Below are 21,490 nucleotides of genomic sequence, written 5' to 3'. Positions count from 1 at the left end.
TGTCTAAAGGAGAAAAAGAAATGTGTCATAATCAAATGGTGGTGTAGTTTCTGATCAACTGTTGGGCCAAAGGGTGGAAACCATTAAGGTGGGATTGGAATTATGAAACATAAAAGCTAATGGTTTTGGAAAAGGTTTTTATCTAAATCTTGACAATCTAATTGACCCTAAAATATGATCTCATAAAAGGTATTCACAATCTTCTCAAAATGCTACCTTTTGCAACCAAAATAGGTTAATTGTGGCCTTTAAAAATGTTGTGCGTCAAAAGATTATGTCTTCACTAAGTGGAGAAATATTTCAACAGTTGCTAATGCCACTACTTACTGGACATCGTAAACTGATATCCATGTTATAATATTTTGAGAATGAAAATATAGTTCAGTTGAACATTTTTTTGTCTTCATAGACATTTATCCATTTTATGATATTTTGAGAATGAAAAATATAGTTCAGTTGAACATTTTTTCTCTATTCATGGACTATTAACAGTGGATACTTTATTTTTGACCAATTAATAATGTCCTTTTTATTCTCAAAGTTGACCAGCCATCAGTGATGTCTGTCTGTTTGTTTGGATGACACATTGACCATATCTGAATATACTGTCAGAACTCAAATGGAATATAAAAAAAGAAACAGTGAAATATTCTAAGTATATTGTTACAAACATTGTGAACATTATTTATCCTAGTTGTTTAAGTAAACAAAACAGAACTGTTTTAATTAATTTAATTAATTATTAATTTTTTTAATGCCTTCATGGGGAAAATGGCCCTAGAAGGTCCCAAGTTGAAGACTTTTGAAGTTACCAAATACAAGATGGGCATGCAGAGCAAAAACAGTGTCTGGCATAAAGCAAAATTTTCTTCAGTATTTTATAAATTTAACAAGAATATACTGAAATAACTTAGCTTTCTGAAATAAAATAAAAGCCAAGATTCTAATCCATGAAATAAATTCATACAAGGGGCAGTTAGGTAGTACAGTGGATAGAGGACCAAACATGGAGCTAAGAGGACCTGGGTTCAAATATGACCTCAGATACTTCCTGTGTGACTCTTCATTAAATGCAATTTCCTAGTCCTTTCTGCTCTTCTGTGTTAAAATGGATACTAAGACAAAAAGAAAAGGTTTAAAATAAGATATTAAATCAATAAGTTCAAGTTCGTCTTGGCCCTTCATGTGATGTACCCTATATTCCAGATAGCAGTAAACTAAAGCTTTTAAGTGCCAGATCTTGGCTTTTTTTTATTGCAGTAACAGGAGTGAATAATTCCCATAACTCTGGCCCTGACAAGTGACCCAGAATATTTTTAATCTGTTCAAATTATAAATTTTAGTGATATCTTTTGTTTATAGGTCATGTTCTGAGAATGAATGGGGGCTCCTGTTATACTCAGGCCAGGCCTATATTACAGATAAAAAGAATGTCATTTTTGTTTGGATAACTAATTAGTGTTGGCTTTTTAAAAAACTTTGAAATTCTCAGTGTACAATTTAATGAAATATGCTGCACATACTTATGCTGGTTATTTATAATTTGGAATGATAGTTTTAGATTTTCAGAATCATTGAATTATAGAATTTTAGATTTGGAATCAACCTCAATGACCATCTAGTTGAACTTATGTATGAAAAGAATACATAATATAACACTAACACACATTCTTTTCCTAGCTTTAGCTCAAAGATATACAAAAGAAGGGGATCTCATCCCCTCTATATATAATCTATTCCACCTTTGGACAGATCTAATTGTTAGAAAGTTTTTCCTAACTTCAAGCCTAAATTGACTTCTTTCTAACTTCCACCCAATGTTCCTGGTTCTGCCTTCTAGGAACAAATGACAGAAGTCTAATTGCCTTCACAAATACTTGAAAATAGCTAAGATGTCCCCCCTCTTTTCCAGGGCAAATGTGCCTGTACCTAGTTCCTTAACTGATCCTTTAAAAAAATTTTTTTTAATTTAATTTAATTTTTTTGGTTACAATACTCACTTTATTTCCCTTCCTCCCCTCCACCCACCCTTCCCACAGCCGATGCGCAATTTCATTGGGTATTACTTGTGTCCTTGATCAGAACCTATTTCAATGATGTTGTTTGCACTAGGATGTTCATTTAGAGTCTACATCCCCAACCATATCCCTTCGACCCATGTATTCAAGCAGTTGTTTTTCTTCGGTATTTTTACTCCTACAGTGTTTCCTCTGAATGTGGATAGATCTTTCTCATAGATCCCTCCTGGTTGTTCAGGATCACTGCATTGCTGCTACGGAGAAGTGCATTACATTAGGTTGTACCCCAGTGTATCAGTCTCTGTGTACAATGTTTTCCTGGTTCTGCTCCTCTCACTCTGCATCAATTCTTGGAGGTTGTTCCAGTCTCCATGGAATTCCTCCACTTTATTATTCCTTTAAGCACAAGAGTATCCCATCACCAACATATACCACAATGTGTTCAGCCATTCCCAATTGAAGGGCATCCCCTCATTTTCCAATTTTTGGCCACCATAAAGAGCGCAGCTATGAATATTCTTGTACAAGTCTTTTTCCTTATAATCTCTTTGAGGTATAAACCCAGCAGTGCTATGGCTGGATCAAAGGGCAGACAGTCTTTTATCGCCCTTTGGGCATAGTTCCAAATTGCCCTCCAGAATGGTTGGATCAATTCATAACTTCACCATCAATGAATTAATGTCCCATCTTTGCTACATCCCTTCTAGCATTCACTACTTTCCATTGCTGTCATGTTAGCCAATCTGCTAGGTGTGAGGTGATACCTCAGAGTTGTTTTGATATGCATTTCTCTGATTATTAGAGATTTAGAGCACTTTTTCATGTGCTTATTAAGTTTTGATTTCTTTAGCTGAAAACTGCCTATTCATGTCCCTTGCCCATTTATCAATTGGAGACTGGCTTGATTTTTTGTACAATTGGTTTAGTTCTTTATAAATTTGAGTAATTAGACTTTTGTCAGAGATTTTTGTAATGAAGATTGTTTCCCATTTAGTTGCTTCCCTTCTAATTTTGGATGCATTAGTTTTGTTTTGTAAAAATGGAGATTTGAATCCCGGACTTCAATTCCCGGGAGTCCTTGGTAGCTCCCAGAGTTCCCCATAATCCCAGATGAGGTCTTCACCTGGACTGGGAGCAGAGAGGGGTTTTTAAACTGACTCCGCCTTCTTCTTGTTCTCTCGGCTTCCGCTTCTAGGGACAGGGTGCTCTCTAGCAGGCAAGATGTAGAGTGAGTGGTTGTGGATGAGCTTTCTGGGCCTAGACATATGCTTTCTTATTTTATATTTTCTTTATTTCTTAATCTTTATTAAGCCTCTAAAATATAATACTTTTAGCAGAGAAACAAAATTTTTAATCTTAACAGTTTGTACAAAACCTTTTTATTTTGATGTTATAAAAATTATTGATTTTGTGATATTTTTCTAGCTCTTGCTTGGTTTTAAAGTCTTTCCTTTCCCAACGATCTGACAAGTATACTATTCTGTGTTCACCTAATTTGCTTATAGTTTCCTTCTTTATATTCAGGTCATTCACCTATTCTGAGTTTATCTTGGTATAGGGTGTGAGATGTTGATCCAAACCTAATTTCTCCCATACTGTTCCAATTTTCCCAGCAGTTTTTATCAAATAGTGGGTTTTGGTCCCCAAAACTGGGATCTTTGGCCTTATCATAGACTGTCTTGCTGAGGTAATTTACCCTTAGTCTATTCCACTGATCCTCCTTTCTGTCTCTTAGTCAGTACCAAATTGTTTTGATGACCACTGCTTTATAATATAGTTTGAGATCTGGGACTGCAAGTCCTCCTTCCTTTGCATTTTTTTTCATGATTTCCCTGGATATCCTTGATTTTTTGTTCTTCCAAATGAACTTTGTTATAGTTTTTTCTAATTCAATAAAAAAGTTTTTTGGTAGTTCAATGGGTATGGCACTAAATAATTAAATTAATTTGGGCAGGATTGTCATTTTTATTATGTTAGCTCATCCTATCCTTGAGCAATCAATGTTTCTCCAATTGTTTAGATCTAGTTTTAATTGTGTGGAAGTGTTTTGTAGTTGTGTTCCTATAGTTCCTGTGTTTGTCTCGGCAGATAGATTCCTAAGTATTTTATATTGTCTAGGGTGATTTTAAATGGAATTTCTCTTTCTAATTCTTGCTGCTGAGATGTGTTGGAGATATATATAAATGTTGTTGACTTATGTGGGTTTATTTTGTATCCTGTGACTGCTAAAGTTGTTGATTATATCAACTAACTTTTTGGTTGATTCTCTAGGATTCTTTAAGTAGACCATGATATTATCTGCAAAGAGTAATAGCTTGGTCTCCTCATTGCCAATTTTAATACCTTCAATTTCTTTTTCTTCTCTAATTGCTACTGCTAGTGTTTCTAGTACAATGTTAAACAATACAGGTGATAATGGGCATCCTTGTTTCACTCCTGATCTTATTGGGAAGGCTTCTAATTTATCCCCATTGCAGATGATGTTTGCTGATGGTTTTAGATATATACTGCTTATTATTTTTAGGAAAGGCCCTTCTTTCCTATACTTTCTGGTGTTTTCAGTAGGAATGGGCATTGTATTTTTTGGCTTTTTCTGCATCTATTGAGATAATCATGTGATTTTTGTCAGTTTCCTTGTTAATATGATCAATTATGTGGATGGTTTTCCTAATATCGAACCAGCCCTGCATTCCTGGTATAAATCCTATTTGATCATAGTGAATGACCCTCCTGATCACTTGCTGGAGTCTTTTTGCTAGTATCCTATTTAAGATTTTTGCATCTATATTCATTAGGGAGATTGGTCTATAGTTTTCTTTCTCTGTTTTTGACCTGCCTGGCTTTGGGATCAGTACCATGTTTGTGTCGTAGAATGAATTTGGTAGAATTCCTTCTTTGCTTATTCTGTCAAATAGTTTGTATAATATTGGGATTAGTTGTTCTTTGAATGTTTGATAGAATTCATTTGTGGACCCATCAGGCCCTGGGGATTTTTTCTAAGGGAGTTCTTTGATGGCTTGTTCAATTTCTTTTTCTGATATGGTGTTGTTTAGGTAATCTATTTCTTCCTCTGTTAGTCTAGGCAATTTATATTTTTGTAAGTATTCATCCATATCACCTAGATTGCCATATTTGTTGCCACACAATTGGGCATAATCATTTTTAATGATTGCCTTAATTTCCTCTTCATTAGAAGTGAGGTTTCCCTTTTCATCTTGGATACTGTCAATTTGGTTTTCTTTTTTCCTTTTTAAAATTAGATTGACCAGTACTTTGTCTATTTTTTTGTTTTTTCAAAGTACTAGCTTCTAGTCTTATTTATTAAATCAATAGTTCTTCGACTTCCAATTTTATTAATTTCACCTTTGATTTTTAGGACCTCTAATTTAGTCTTCATCTGAGGATTTTTAATTTGTTCACTTTCTAGTTTTTTAATTTGCATGCCCAATTCATTGACCTCTGCCCTTCTTAATTTGTTAATATATGAACTCAAGGATATAAATTTCCTCCTGGGTACTGCTTTGGCTGCATTATTTTTCACAGTTGTGCCATGCTTATATTCATCTTCTGTTTCTGATCTTCTATCTTGTATACGTATCAATTTTAAAAAGTTTATAACTTTTGTTTTTACATCAAATCAATATCCTTCCTCTTCTCAGAGAGCCATCTCTTATAACTATTTTTTTCCAAAAAGAAAGAAAAGAAAAAAATTCGCAAAACTGAGTAGTACATTGAAAAAAATCTGTCAAAATCTTGAACGTCTTAGTGCACTGTTAGGTTTTTCAGAGCAGACCTATGGATTTCTTTTGCAAAGGAGGAGGGTGAAGAGTCTTCTCAAGTCTCTTTCTTGGGGCCAAGACTATAATTTTTCACCATTCATTTTAAATTGTTTTGTGGTTATTACTTTTAAATTTACATTGTGTAGTCATTGTGTATGTTTTCCTTCCTTGTTTGTTTTATTTGGATTGAATTTGCCTCAGAAAAGTAATTTGACAGAGAGCTTGCTGCTTCATTTATTGAGGATAATTGATATTAAAAAGCAAAAAATACTTTCTGTCATCGATTCAAAGGAAGAAGAGGACAAGGGTCAGGCAATTGAGGTTAAGTGACCTGCCCAAGGTCACATAGCTAGGAAACATCCAAGGCCACAATTTGAATATAGTATTGCTATTAATTGTCTTTTAAAAGTTTGATAAAATTTTCCTGTGAATGATTTCAGGACTAGGAATATTTTTCCTTGGGTAGTTGCTTTATATGTAGTTCTATTTCCTTTTCTGAGATTGTATTATTTAATGTATCTTTGTGATCTTTAGTTAGTTTGGGCACTTTATATATTTTTTAAGCATTCCTCAGTTTTATTGCATAAAACTGTGTAATAGATTCTGACAATTATTTTTATTTCCCCTGGTTTTGTTGTGATTTCACTCTTCTCATTTGTTATTTTTTTCATTTTCTATTCCCTTCTTTTTAATCAGGGGAGTATCTATAGATTAAAAAAATCAATTTAGATAGTCTTTTCTAAGGTATCTCTTAGTTTTGTTATTTCTATAGACTTTTTAAGTTTCTGTTTTATTTATTTTCTTAATTTTTAATATATTATTATGTACAAATTTTGGTTTAGTTTCTTTGTTAGCTTTCAGATTTTTAAAAATCGACATTCAGTTCATTAAACCTCTCTTTTTCTATTTTGTTAATATATTTTTAGAAATTTTTTTCTCCTGAGAATAGCTTTAGCTGCATTGCAAAAATTTTATTATGTTCTTTTATGATTATAATTTTCTTTCCTATAAAATTGTTCTTTGATCTGCTAATTATTTAGCCTTTGATCATCATGTTTCCATTTGGTTCTGTCTTTATTTGTGCTTCTAAATGATCTTTATTTTGTTATGACCTATACAATAAATTTTACTATTTATGTCTTTTTATAATTATTTGCTATGCCTCTGTAATCTCTAATCAGAGTGGGCAGAGTGGTGTGAGTTTATGACCATTTGACAACTTTTTTTGTCAGAGTGTTATTGTTTTCCTGCACTTAAGTACATAACATTGTAGGCCCAATTTGCCCCTGGATTGATTTGGATCCACATTGGCAAATTTATGGCTTATTAACCTATGCTCATTCCATTTTCCTAGGTGGCATCCTTTTCCAGTGTCCACAAGCTTCAATTTTCCTTTTTTTTTTTGTGGTCTGTAGATGAATAAAAACAATATAACTTATTTTTGGACTTCTTGATCATTATTTGTACTTGTGCTAAAAGTACATGGGGCACAGATATGTTCTTTTGTGACCATTTACACCTTCATCTTAACCAGAAGACATTTTCCATTATTTCTCTTGAAATTCTTGACTTTTGTACTTCTGATAAATTTTGTTCTTTTCTCTTAAATAAACTATTTAATTAGGATGGCAATGCATCTATCAATTTATTAATATAGTCATTTTTGTTACATTCACATGGTGAATAATTAATATCTCTAATTATTAAAGTCTGTCTTTATTTTTGTACTGAGAATATTGTAGTTATATTCAAATGTATCTAAATCATGTATTTATCTTGATATGTAGGTTTCTAGATAGTCTATAAGTTTTATAGTTATTTTTATTACTGCTAGATTTTGCTATTATGATGAAAGAATGACGACTTTTAGAAATTTATTTTATACCTTTAAACTTTGCTAAAGTTATTCATGTTTTAATTAATTATTAATTGAACCCTAAGGAATCTCTAATGAATTATGTGATGTACAAAAAGTGATGATATTGTTCCCTTTTTGCCTATGCTAACTCTCAATATCTTTTTCTCTTCTTGTTGTTAGGCATTATATAACTGGCTAAAAGGTATAGGAATAGCTATATAGAAGACCCTATTAGGCTTATTGTTTGCTGGTTGGTTTACTGATCCTATGTAACATGTGATAGGCCAGGAACGTAACTAGACCGGTAGATGAGGCATGGGAGGATGGAAAAGGCTTGAAGTTGAAAAACTGGGGAACCTAGTACATAAGCTATTTGGTATTCCATAAATCGCCTTTCCATGGATAATAATGAGTAGTTGAGGCTTCCGAATTTAAAATCAGGAGGCTTACTTACCGTGAGTGAAGTCTCCCAGGAGACTAAAGGCCATTTAGTCCAAAGAAAAGGGAGCTTCGAGACTGAGGGCTTTAAGATGTTGGCTAAGAGTGCCTGTCTCCTATTAAATAACTTGAAGCATTTCTGGATAGAATTTAGAGGTTTCATAGCCAACACTGAAGGGAATGAGGCAGGTTGGCTTGTAAATACTTCTTATAGAATAAGTAGTTCTTCCTTTGACTCTTCTCATCAGTGGTTGTTTTTCTAAGAATTATAAAGATACCTTTCTGGCTTTGGGCTGAAAGAGCCAAGCCGAAGTAGCCCTTTAAATTGCCTTTCGTTGAAGCCAGAAGCTGGCTCTAGACACAAGGTCCACATTAGAGTAGTCTTAATGGACCTGGACCTGAAGAAGGCTATGTTAAGCAAAGCAGCTTCTGGATATGATTGTGGCTGTAGGGGCCGTTTTCAATGTTGGAGTTTACCCATTTGATGTCTGGTGTCCAGTGGAGCAGTATCCAACTGAGGTTATGTTTTGGAGGGTGGAGCAGGTCTGGTCTGATAGAAGTAACATGAGGGCATCCCCAGAAGGCATCGGTGGCCCTCAAGCGTCACAAGCATGAACTGCTCCTCTGCGCATGTACCCTGGCCACATACATGTTGGCCTTTCCACTCATTCCCTACATATGTTCGTGTTTGTGGGAGCTTTGTTGGGGAAATGTCTTATTGCTTTTTCTTACTATGAAAATTTCATAATATATTTTTGCTTTGAACTAATTATGACTCCCCTTAAAGGTGGATTATCTGAATTGTTGTTTTAGGGAACACAAACAAGGTCTCAACAAATTAATAAATACTTTAAAAATAAGCTGCACATAATAGATACTTACTGTTTTATATACAAATCTCTGTGTTTTGCATATGGAAACATTCATGTTTTCTGATTTTTGTTAAGTTTATAATTAAAAAAGAAAATTAAAAAATATTTAAGACAGTGTTATATTCAGTGGTGTCTTAATTCTTCTGAGCTTTAGTTGCCAAGAAAACTTTGGCAAGTCAGCCTTTCTAGTTTACATGTGTATTTGTCATTCTAACTTTTTAAATTTTTTATGATTATTCACGTACAAAAATGAACAATATGGAAATATGGTTTACATGATAATAACCCAGGTTGAATCCCTTGCCAGCTCCAAGAGAGGGAAGGGAAATAGGAGGGAGACAAAGTTGTATCTTTGAAAAATTTATATGTAAAATTTTAATGCATACAATTGGCAAAATAAATTTTAAAAATTTATTATTTCTTTTGAATGAAAGTAAAGACTTTTAGAAATAGAATTAATTAATTAATTTTATGATATTTTATTCTGATTTAATTTCAGGAGAAACTGGCTCTTAGACAACAGCTGAATGAATTGAAGGAGCAACTATTGCAGCAGGCAGAATATTGTACAGAAATGGGAGCTGCAACGTGTACCCTTTTGTGGAGTGTCTCTAGCAGTGAGGAAGTAGTTAAAGCAATCCTGGGAGGAGTAAGCATGCTTTGTGAACTAGATATGGTACTATAGTTCAACATTAAATAGCTTAAAGGATATGGTAGTTCTGTTAGTAAATTTGTATAAATGACCCAGTTTTTTGTGTCTTTTTTTAATTAAAAAATAATTATTTAGTACTTAAAATACTATAACAACTACAATGGAGGATATAAAGAAATAGTATAAGATTTTTTTCTTAAAAAGCTTCTCATGGAGATGAGACATGTATATATATGTACATATACATATAAATAGCTGTAATACAAAACAATGAGTGATAAGAGTTCTATATCATAATGTATATTTAGTATAGGAGTTAAAGGTGAGAGAATATAGCTAGAGTGAAAAGAGAAGGAGATAGCATTTGAGCTAGGCCTCAAAGGGGAGGCTGGATTTTGAGAAGTGGAGTTGATTGGAAGAGCATATGAGGGAGTCAGGAGAACAATGGCATAATGAGCCCCTCGGGGCGATACTGGCATGGAATGTTTATGTGGTAGATGATAAGGCTAAGAAGACAAAGCCACAAATTCCTGGGTTATAAATCATAAGCAAATTTAGGAATCTCCTCATCGTCCTATTCCCTCATTTTAAAATGTAGAAATGGATTTCCAGAGAGGTATGCATAGATTAGTCTAAGGTTGAACAGGAAGGAAGTGGCAGTGCTAGAAGTCCTTTATGCCTCATCACTCCTCTTCCTGTCTTTAAAATATCAAGCTCATTAATATAAGATGGGCCAGGAATAGCTAGATAACAGTTTGTCTGAAAAAGATTCATAAGGCTTAATAGATTAAGAACTTAAAATAAACCAGCAGTATGATCAGTCCCTAGAAAAGCTAATGTATTCTTTGGTTCCATTGGAAGAAGTCTAGTGGAAGTAGGTAGGTGGTTCAGTGGATTGAGAGCTAGGCCTGGAGATGGGAGGTCCTAGTTTCAAATCTGGCCTCAGACACTTCCTACTTGTATGACTCCAGGTAAGTTAGTTAACCCCCATTGCCAAACCCTTATTACTTTTTTGCCGTGAAATCAATACATAATATTGATTTAAAGACAGAAGGTAAGGGAAGAAAGAAAAAGAAAGAAAAAAGCCGAGTGTCTAGTAATAAGGAAGTGATATTTCCAGTGTGCCACATCTGGAGTATTATGGTTTGTTTACATAAGATGTGCCACATTTTATGAAGGATATTGATGAATTGGAGAATATTAAGGAAAGAAATGAGGGGTTAAAGACCTTTTAAGTTCATGCCAGGATCCTTTGAAGGAAATGGAAGTTTTTGGCCTGGAGAAGAAAAGATATAGGAGGAACATGATAGCTGTCTTTCAAGAATCTGAATCAATGGTGAATAGAACAGTTTATTCTAGGCAGCAGATGGATGTGGTTTATCAGATAGAATGCTTGGAGTCAGGAAGACCTGAGTTCATACCTAGCCTCAGACATTTACTAACTGTGACCTTGGGCAAGTCACAACTTCTCTGAGATTCAATTTTATCATCTATAAAATGGAGATAATATCTATTCCCATTGAATTGTTGTGAAACTCAAATAAGATAGTGTAAGGATTTAGATTTAGGTTTTATGCTAAATACGAGAATTCTAAAGTAATATTGTGGTTACTGATTTAAAAATGTTACAGCTTAAGTCAAAATGACTTTAACACCTTTATTTACAAAGAGGTGGAAAGAGTGAAAGTGGAAAAATGTAGATAGGCAGAAAGTACTGCCTAACTACAAATACCCTAAATTTAATCCCAATTTCTCCAGACTACAAATTTGAATCTGAAAGTGAATCTCACCAGAATCCAAAGTCCTAATTAGGAAGCTGAAATCCAAAGAACCAGGAGATGCTGAAGAATCCACTGAGAACCTTCAGTGCATATGAAGCTAAGACTGCCAAGATTTTCACCAGAACTCATGGAATTAATACATTTCACAATTCATTGAAGTACAAAGCATTAAATTCTGAACCCCAGTATAACACAGTAGTGGTGAGTGGCCTCTTCCTATCCCAAGTCCTTAATAGGCAGGCAGGCAGGCTGGTCCAGATTGCTATTAAAACAGGCCCTTTATTTCCTTGTACAAAGAATCCTATCCAATACACTCAACATTAACCGCCTGCTATGTGGCAGGCTCTTTGTTAAGCACTGAGGAAAAATATTAAAAAAGAGAGTCCCTTCACTTAAGGAACTTACAATCTATAGGGAAGACAACATCCAAAAGAAGGCAGGAAAGTAGTCATGGGGTATGGGTGGGGAGACACCAGAGTGTATCTTAATAATTCTGTGGAGGTAAAAATAGACAGGGATCTGAGAGTCCAGTTTCCGCCTTCTATAAAGGATGGCATTGGGAGGCCTTTGGTACACCTCCTTCCAGCCCTTCAAGCTAGGTCATGCTGGCTTAAGGGGCATGTGGGGTCATGGTGAGAGGCACGCTATGGAGCCCGACCAGAGCCCAGGCTGACTCTATGACTCCCTGTGAGAGTAGGAGCTGGCCAAGACAGCCTCTCTTCTCTGAGCTTTTCTGCTTTCAGTAATGACAAGGACAGAAAGCATGCCATTCCCTCTCACTTCCATTCCTTTCCTACTATTCCCAGAATTACAATCATGTACAACAATTTGTTCAGCTCTTCTCCAATTGATGGACAACCCCTCAATTTCCAATTTTTTGCTACTACAAAAATAGCTGCCATAAATATTCTTGTACAAATAGGCCCTTTTCCCTTTTTAAAAAATCTCTTTGGGTTACAGACCTCATAGTAGTATTGCTTGGTGAAAGGACATACACAATTTGATGGCCCTTTGGGCATGGTTCCAAATTGCTTTCCACAATGGGTAGGCCAGATCACAACTCCACCAACAGTGCATTAGTGTCCCAATTTTGCCACATTCCCCCCAAATTTGTCATTTTTCCTTTTCTGTCATATTGACCAATGTGATAAGGTATAAGGTGTTACCTCAGAGTTGGTTTAAAAAATTTTAATAACAAATTTGTACACAAGTTTTCTGAAGTTATATGACCCATGTTGTTTCCTTCCCTTCTTCCTTCTTCCCTCCCCACTTCTGGAGCTGACAGGCATTTCAATCTGGGTTATACATGTATTATCACACAAAATATATTTCCATATTAACTCCAAATCATATACCCAAATAAACATAGGATAAATCATATGTTTTCATCTGCATTTCTACTCCAACAGTTCTTTCTCTGGAAATGAATAGCATCCTTTTTCCCAAGTCCCTCAGAATTGTCCTGGATCATTGTATTGTTGTTCGTAGCAGTCTGTCACCCTTGATTGTTCCATTATATTTCAGTTTTACTATGTATAATATTCTCTGGGTTCTGCTTATTTTATTCTGCATCAGGTCATGTAGATCTTTCCAGCTCTTTCTGAAATCATCCTGTTCATCATTCCTTCTAGCACAGTAATATTTGATCACCATCATATGCCACAATTTGTTCAGCCATTCCCCAATTGAAGGCAATCCCTTTAGTTTCCAATTTTTTTTTGCTGCCACAAAAAGAGCAGCTATATTTTTGTATGAACAGATCCTTTCCCTTTTTAAAAATCTCTTTGGGATACATATTTAGTAGTGGTATTACTGGATCAAAAGGCATGCTATTCTTTTACAGCTCTTTGGGCATAATAGGTGTGCGGTGGTATCTCAGGGTTGTTTTAATTTGCATCTCTCTAATTAAGAGTGATTTAGAACATTTTTTATATGGTTATCAATGCCTTTGATTTCTTCATCTGAAAACTGCCTGTTCATACCCTTTGACCATTTATCATTTGGAGAATGACTTATATTTTTACGAATTTGACTTAGTTCTCTATGTATTAGAGAAATGAGACTTTTATCAGAGACACTTGCTGTCAACATTCCCCTCCCCCCAGCTTTCTGCTTTCCTTCTAATCTTGGTTATATTGGTTTTGTTTGTATGAAACCTTTTTAATTTAATATAATCCAGATGATCCATTTTGTATCCTATAATGCTCTCTATCTCATTTGGTCATAAATTCTTCCCTTATCTATAGATCTGACAGGTAAACTATTTCATGCTCCCTTAATTTGCTTATGGTATCACCCTTTGTGTCTAAATCATATACCCATGTTGACCTTATCTTGGTATATGGTTTGAGATGTTAGTCTATTCCCAGTTTCTGCCATGCTATTTTCTAATTTTCCCAAGAGTTCTTGTCAAATAGCAAGTTCTTGTCTCAAAAGCTTAAATCTTTTGATTTATCAAACACTAAATTACTATGGTCATTTGTCACGAGATATTACATACCTAATATGTTACTAATTCACCACTCTATCTTAATCAAAACCAGATTATTTTGATGATTACTACTTTGTAATATAGTTTGAAATCTGATACTGCTAGGCGGCTTTCTTTCACATTTTTTCATTGATTCCCTTGATATTCTTGATCTTTTGTTTACTTAAATGAATTTTAGTATTAATTTTTCTAGCTCTATAAATTTTGGGTAGTTTGATTGGTATGTCACTATAGATTCATTTAGGTAAAATTCTCATTTATTTTTATTATATTGGCTCAGTCTCTCCATGAATAATTAGTATTTTTCCAGTTGTTTAGATCTAACTTTTTTGTATGAAGTGTTTTGTAATTGTGTTCTCATAGGACCTGGATTTGTCTTGATAGGTAGATTCCCAAGTGTTTTATATTATCTTTTTTAGTTTACATGGAATTTCTTTTTCTACTTTTTGCTGCTTGGTTTTGTTGGTAATATGTAGAAATGGCGATGATTTATGTAGGTTTATTTTATATGCATATCAAGTCAGTGGCAATATTCTGCCATTTTATCTCCACAATGTCATTTATATCAATCTTTTTTTTTTCTTTACTCATGTCACCTCAATCCTAGCGATGGCCTTTGAATTCTCTTGCCAGGCCCATTGCAATAACATTTTTTTTAACTCTTACCTTCCACCTTAGAGATCACACTGTGTATCGGTGCCAAGGCAGAAAAGAAGTCAGGGCTAGACAATGGAGGTTAAGTGACTTGTTCGGAAGAGTCTGAGGCCAGATTTGAAGCCAGGACCTCCGTCCCCGGGCCTGGCTCTCTGTCCAGGGAGCCACGTCGCTGCCCCCACAATTTCACTCTAATTAGACGCCCATCTTTCCATTCTCTAATTTATCTTCCACACATTTGTCAAGTTGAGATTTCTAAAACACATCTGAAAGCCTCCTTCCTCTACTCGGGACATCCTCACTGGCTGCCTTCTGCCTTCCGGGTAAAATATCCTCAGCCTGCCATTTGAGTTCCTCACAAACTGGCTTCCGTCTATCTTTTATTTGACACGACTCCCATTTCTGTGCATTCTTTTCCAGGTTCAGCAGTCACTGTGTGGTGTTCGTGCGGGATAGCCCGCCTCTCGCTTCTGGCCTTTCTCACGTGGGCCTCTTAGCAGCCAGCGTTGTTCTCAAAAGCAGAACTTAGACTCTGCCAGTTGGTGGTGTTCTCTCCTTGGTGAAATGACCGTAATCTGTGTTCCAGTTAGTATCCATCCGCGCACGCAGGGCGGAGCCTTAGCGGAATGTAAGCCACCTGGTGGCAGGCGCTCTTTGGCGTTGTCTTCCCATGTCAGTGTTTTGGGCTGAGCCGGTGCTTATTAATAAGCATTTGTTTAAAGGATGTAATTGGTTCTGGAGACAGACTGAGAGTAATGGTCCCTCTGTTTTTAAAAGCCTTAAAGGAGTCTGACTTTTTCATTGTTGTTTCCAAACTTTCAGGGCAAAGCATTGAAGTTTTTCAACCTCACTGGACAAACAATGGAAAGTTTTGTAAGATCATTAGATGGAAATTCAAAACAGGAGCTAGATTCTGATGAAAATCAATTTGTATTTGCTTTGGCTGGAATTTTAACAAGTAGGTCATTTTTTGAGCTCATTTTTCTTTTCTATATAGTCTAGAGAATATATTATGTTGATATGGTACAGTCTAGCACATTTTGCTCAGTTATGTATATGCACCCAAAAACCTTTATAATGATGTATTTCAAACTACAGAGAAAACTGAAAGTTTACATTTAAAAAATTCTTAAACGAGCATAAGAGTGTATTGATTTTCTGTTTAAATAAGGAAATACTTTCAAAATCCAGAGCTAGAACTCCTTTCAAATTAGTCTTTTATTTTACCATGTTTAGTCTGGATACTAGTATGCATGCTAAATTAAATACTAATTTAATTTTTTTAACCTTCATAGAGAAATCCTTTAAAATAAGTTTAAGAAAAGCATGCCTCTCTCAGCCAGGCCAGATTCAGGCCAATAGGGGAGTTCAGGCTTAGGACTGAAATGAAATGAGATACTTGCAGACACTCTAACAAAAAATCTGGGTATGAAGAAATAATAAAGAAAAACTTCCCATATCTCTTAGAAGCATAGGACAAAGTGAAAATATGGAGAATCTATCAGCAGTGTCCCAAGAGAAACACCAAAACAAACACTTTTTAGGAGGGTCATAACCAAAGTCTAGAGCTTATGGATGAGAGAAAAGCAAGCAACTAAAAAAAGAAATTTCAGGAGTCACTGTCAGGATCACAGAAGACTTGGCTATGTATTTTTAAACCCATACCTTCAGTCTTAGAATAAATATTGTGTATTGGTCCCAAGGCAGAAGAGTGGCAAGGGCTTGGCAATGGGAGTTAGGTGACTTGCTCAGGGTCACACAGCTAGGAAGGGTCTGAGGCTAGATTTGAACCTAGCACTTCCCCATCTCTGAGTCTGGCTCTCAGCTCTTAGCTTCCCCTGCTGCTATTTTTTTTAAATAACACGAGATTTGGGTACGTGATATTCCAAAAGGCAAAAGATAATAACTTATAAACAAGAATAACCTATCTGGCAAATATTCCCTTCCAACCTAAACAAATCTAACAAAAACTTTATGTTTCTTAAGTTTTGAAGTTTTATAGTGTGATGAAATGAGGATTTGGGGTAGGGTAGCCAAAAACAAAAAAGAAAGAAATAAGGATTATTGAAATATATATTTTTTAATGTATAATATTTTAATGTACAGAAGAGAACAGAATGGAGGTCAGAAAGAGTCACAGATGGGGGGCAGCTGGGTAGCTCAGTGGATTGAGAGTCAGTCCTAGAGACAGAAGGTCCTAGGTTCAAATCTGGCCTCAAACACTTCCCAGCTGTGTGACCCTGGGCAAGTCACTTGACCCCCATGGCCTAGCCCTTATCGCTCTTCTGCCTTGGAGCCAAAGCACAGTATTGGCTCCAAAACAGAAGGTAAGGGTTAAAAAAAAAAAGGAAGAGTCACAGACAAGTCAGACCACTCTATGTTATAAGTTGAATTTATTGTATATACCAAGAACAATCAAAATTATGTGTTATAGTAGTAGATACAGAAAAAGATTTTTGACAAATCCAACCCTTCTTTAGGTAAAAAACCTGTAAAATATAGAAACAAATAGACCTTTTCCTAATATAATAAATAGTATTTATCTAAAACTATATGTAAAATGGAGCCTCCTTTTAAGAGTTGTTGCGAGAATAAAGTGAGGTAATATTTGTAAAGCACTTTATAAAATTTTAAAGTACTATATAAAAGCTATTATTGTTATTGTAGTAGTAGTAGTAGTAGTAGACATTACTGACCCATATAATTAAAGACATTTTTTCAGTAGTGGTAATTCTTTTTCTAATTTTTCCTGGTCCCATTTACTTGTGATTTTATCATCTTGGTTAAAAGTCATTAGTAAGAATAAAATATTTTAAGGTAGATATTTGCTTCCCTGACCTTGCCATGTGAGTCAGCTTTTTCTCTCATTTAATATTAAAATACTTATGGCTTAACAGACATTTAATCTTCATCCTTTGGGGCCATAATACACTATTCATTCTGCTTCTGAATACATGCTTTAATGAAGTTAAAAGTGTTTCATTGCCAAAGGAATCGTTTGTTCATTATGACAGGAATATCTCGTCAACTTCACTTAAATGCTGTTTATCAATCCAGCTTCATGGCCTGTCAATTCTTGGTCTAAAACAATTTTTTATCTGCTCTTTAATACTTTCTGTCGGTCTGAAACTGAAGTCAGATATTATATGCCCCAAGAGCAGGTTCTTGTAATTATGTCAGTGACATCTGATATTAAAACTTCCTCTCACCCTTCTGTTGCAGACGTTGCTGCCATAGCTTGTGGTCGTGAATTTCTGGTGAACTCAAGCCGCGTGCTGTTGGACACCATAATGCAGCTTCTGGGCGACTTGAAGCCAGGACAGTGCACCAAGCTCAAAGTGTATGATGGATAATATTAAAGATGAAGCGCATTTTGTATTGCTTAGTATCTGCCGAACTAGCTCTTCTAACTAGGCCCAATTCACTTGGAAGTATTCCTTTAAACAATTAGAAGGATGAACTTCTTGGTGAGTTAAGCACTGCTTTTTACATGTGTGTATCCGTGTATATACACATATGTAAACGTACAGCAGGCATGTATGTATGTGCACATACAGAACTACATACAGAACATGTAGGAATGTAGGCCAGACTTGTGATTTCACTGGCGTGGGGAACTCCTGTGTGAGGACACTCCGAATATGCAAGTCAGCACCTTCTTTATGACGCTTGCAGTATTAGATTGTTGCGTAGAGCGCAGAGAGGTTAAAATGACTTGCCCACAATCACACAGTCAGCTGGTGTCAGAGGTGGGACTCGAATTCATTCCCACCCTTCTGGCTTCGAGGCCAGCTCGCTAGGATGAACGGTTGAACCTTAAAATTGCACTCAGACTTTGGAACAACCTAATATGCACAGTAAGCCTGTATCCACACATATTGTGTGTACATGCACATATCGGCACATTTGCACATACATGTTATCCGTATCCTGTGTGGACACACGTGGAAATGGTGGATTCAGATCTAGTCACTCAAATATGAATTCAGATTTTTTTCAAATTCCAACCTTCCGTTACTCAGATCAATCACTTATTCACATAGAGGGATTTATAAGCCTCAAGAAAAGACGTAATGCTATATTTGGACTCAGTAAGACTTGAATTTGAATTCTGCCTTAGACACTAACAAGCCCTGTGACACTATCTCTGCGGGCCTTAGATTCTTTATCCATAAAATGAGAGAGTTGGATTTGATAACCTCTGGAGTCTCTTATAGCGCATAAACTTTTATATTCCTATGATCACAAGTTACTTTTCATCCAATTTTTAAAAATATATATGGGTGGTATAGCATAAATAAGGAATATCCACAAAATTTAACCAAAATGGAATCATTGCCTTTGAGGATACGACAGGAAAAGATGTTTGGTTCTGATTTACTCTCTTACTTCACTTGTTTTGAGTTTTCCATTTAGTTGACATTGCTGTTCTGTCAGATGAGATTATATTACTTGATAATTAATTTTTTTACTCCTTTTTAAAATATCCATTCCTTATTCTCTATAGCTGGACTTACCTTTGTTGAGCTTCTCTTTGGGGTTATTTATAGTCTATCTGTTCATCTTTTTTTTTGTTTGTTTTTGTTTTCCCAGAAATTCCACAAATGGTTCTTTCTTTTTTCGAATGATTAAGCTCAGTTTTGTGTTATATTAATGCAGTTCAAGGTATTTATTTTTGAACCGTTCTATTCCATTCCATTCTCTGATTTCTTATAGTTTCAGACTAAATCTGTGCTATTCGAGTTGCATTTCCTTCATATTTAAAAATCTTTGTTTGCAAAATTTGCTGTCTGTACTTGAAATTGTCAAGTATAATCACTACATGTCTCAAAGATGAAAAAAAAGAAATTTTTCTTCTGGTGGCAGTATATGAATTCTCCTAATTGATGTTTTATTATCTATTCAAAAGGTTGTTTTTTTTTTTAACAATTCTCTTGTATTTTTTCCAATAGCATGGTATTTAAACCTTTTGATTTATTATATATTTTAAAGAGACCTATGATCATTAAGTTTATCTCTGTACATCTTATCTTAAAGGTAATGCATTCACACTGACTTATGTAGGATTATTGATATTTTGCCTTTTGCTTCTTTCCTACTTAATTTTCCTCCTTTTCTATATTTTTGTTTTCTGAATTTGTTAATCTTTAAAAGCTTGAGTTCCTTTAGCTTCTCTATGATAGATTCAATTTTTCCTACCCTGCTAATTGTTTTGTAATTCTGTGTTGAGAGCTTTGATTTCTGACCTAAATTCATCCCCATCTTCTTTTATGAATATAATTCTCCTTTGAATCATTCTTAGTTTTCTTGTTTTTCCATTATTTTGTATAATCCACAGGATTTTCTCGTTACGCAACACTGGTGTACTTTTTTATATTAACATTTGTTAAATGAATTACATGTAATATTTGCCATTCTTACTTTTATTTCTCCTGGAGGTCTTTTTGTTTTAACTTCTGGTTTTAGGGTACTCTCTTTTGGTTTCTCTGATTGTACTCTGGGCTTTTATTGAGAATTTTCTCTCTAGTTGTCTGTTGTGTCAGTCTTTTCTTTGTATTCTCCTATTCCTCAAGCAGGCAGAAGGCTGAGGCAGGATTGCAGGACGGCCTTAGTCTCCTTGATTGAGGAGTGTGCAGCCAGGCCTGGATCCTGGCCCTGTGTAACCTCCAGGGGGACAAGCCTGGCCCTGGTCTTCCAGCCCTATCCCTTAGCTTCTATGCAGCCCCCAGTGCCAGCTCCAACTTCCACTCTCCTCTCCACCGTCATGGGGCTGGGTAGAGTCAAGATCTACTTCTTGAAGGGCAGAGCCCAGTGGCTCGGGAGGGCAGAGTGATTATAGCAAAGGGGAGCCAAGCCACCTCGGGAAGGTAAGGCTGGCCCGAGTTTGTTTTCATTTCCTTTTCCCTTAGACCTGAGCTGCCTTTGCCTCTTTGTATTTCTATTGTTTAACTCGGTGCCTGATACACAGTAGGCACTTGTACATCTTTACTGATCGATCGATTGCTATTACAGTTTTAGCCAGCCTGGTTCTGCCACTTATTGCAGTTTTGGGGATGGTCTTTGGGCCGGCACTGAAGGGTATTGAGCGTCCTCCCTCCTTTTTAGATTTTGAACTTGAACAGCAAATAAAATAAGCATTTCCATATACATGGTAGAACAGAAGATAATATTTGTACATGAAATTGTGGGTCTCTGTTACATTCAGCTTGCCTTAATATATACATTATGTAATCTATATTTTTCTATAAATTAAACATATAATCAAAAAGCCCTTCTTTGTGATTCTCTGCTTTCCTTCTCTTCTTTTCTTTCCCCCCTCAGTTATCAAGCATTTTATTCTCCCCATTACCTCTCCCCGCCCACCGAAGAGAAGAAAACAAAAAGAATATATCATGTAAGCAGAGTCAAGCAAAATAAATGTGGATACATCCAAGAATGCAGTCCTTACGCCTTATATCAGTCCATCTTATCTCTGTCATGAGCTGGGCAGTGTTCTGTTATTGGCTCTCTGTAATCATGGCTTATCACTTCGTTAATCAGAGTGTCTCAGTCTTCGAGAGTTGTTAATTTTTATAATAATGTACTCTCTTCTTCTGGTTTGCATCCCTCCACTATTAATTAGATTGTATAAGGCTTCCTAGGTCTCTCTAAAATCATTTTTTTTACCTTTCTTATTGTAAAACATTATTCCATTCCATTCATATATCATTGTTCTGCCATTTCCCAGTTGATGGGCAACCCCTTAGTTTGCAGTTCTTGTTCTATCACAGTCATTCTTTCTTTCTTTCTTTTCTTTTTTTAAACGCTCACCTTCCATCCTGGAGTCAATACTGTGTATTGGCTCCAAGGCAGAAGAGGGGTAAGGGCTAGGCCATGGGGGTCAAGTGACTTGCCCAGGGTCACACAGCTAGGAAGTGGCTGAGGCCAGATTTGAACATTCATTATTT

At 35.5% G+C, this 21,490-nt stretch overlaps 1 protein-coding gene across 4 annotated transcripts in view; it reads left to right on the top strand.

Moving 5' to 3' along the window:
- Positions 1-21,490, top strand: part of HSF2BP (heat shock transcription factor 2 binding protein) — a 128,115-nt gene that overhangs the window by 58,832 nt on the left and 47,793 nt on the right. For 3 of the 4 annotated variants that reach the window (XM_056797100.1, XM_007493203.3, XM_056797099.1), the window contains 3 exons: positions 9,465-9,614; positions 15,366-15,501; positions 17,766-17,883. In XM_056797100.1, coding sequence (XP_056653078.1) covers positions 9,465-9,614; positions 15,366-15,501; positions 17,766-17,883 — 404 coding nt within the window. The remainder of the gene's footprint in view (positions 1-9,464; positions 9,615-15,365; positions 15,502-17,765; positions 17,884-21,490) is intronic. The other variant, XM_007493205.3, reaches the window with a different exon arrangement.

Source organism: Monodelphis domestica, chromosome 4 (assembly GCF_027887165.1).
Source record: "Monodelphis domestica isolate mMonDom1 chromosome 4, mMonDom1.pri, whole genome shotgun sequence".
NCBI lineage: Eukaryota > Metazoa > Chordata > Mammalia > Didelphimorphia > Didelphidae > Monodelphis > Monodelphis domestica.
Note: the sequence above shows the minus strand (reverse complement) of the source record. Positions and strands in the feature narration are given on the sequence as shown.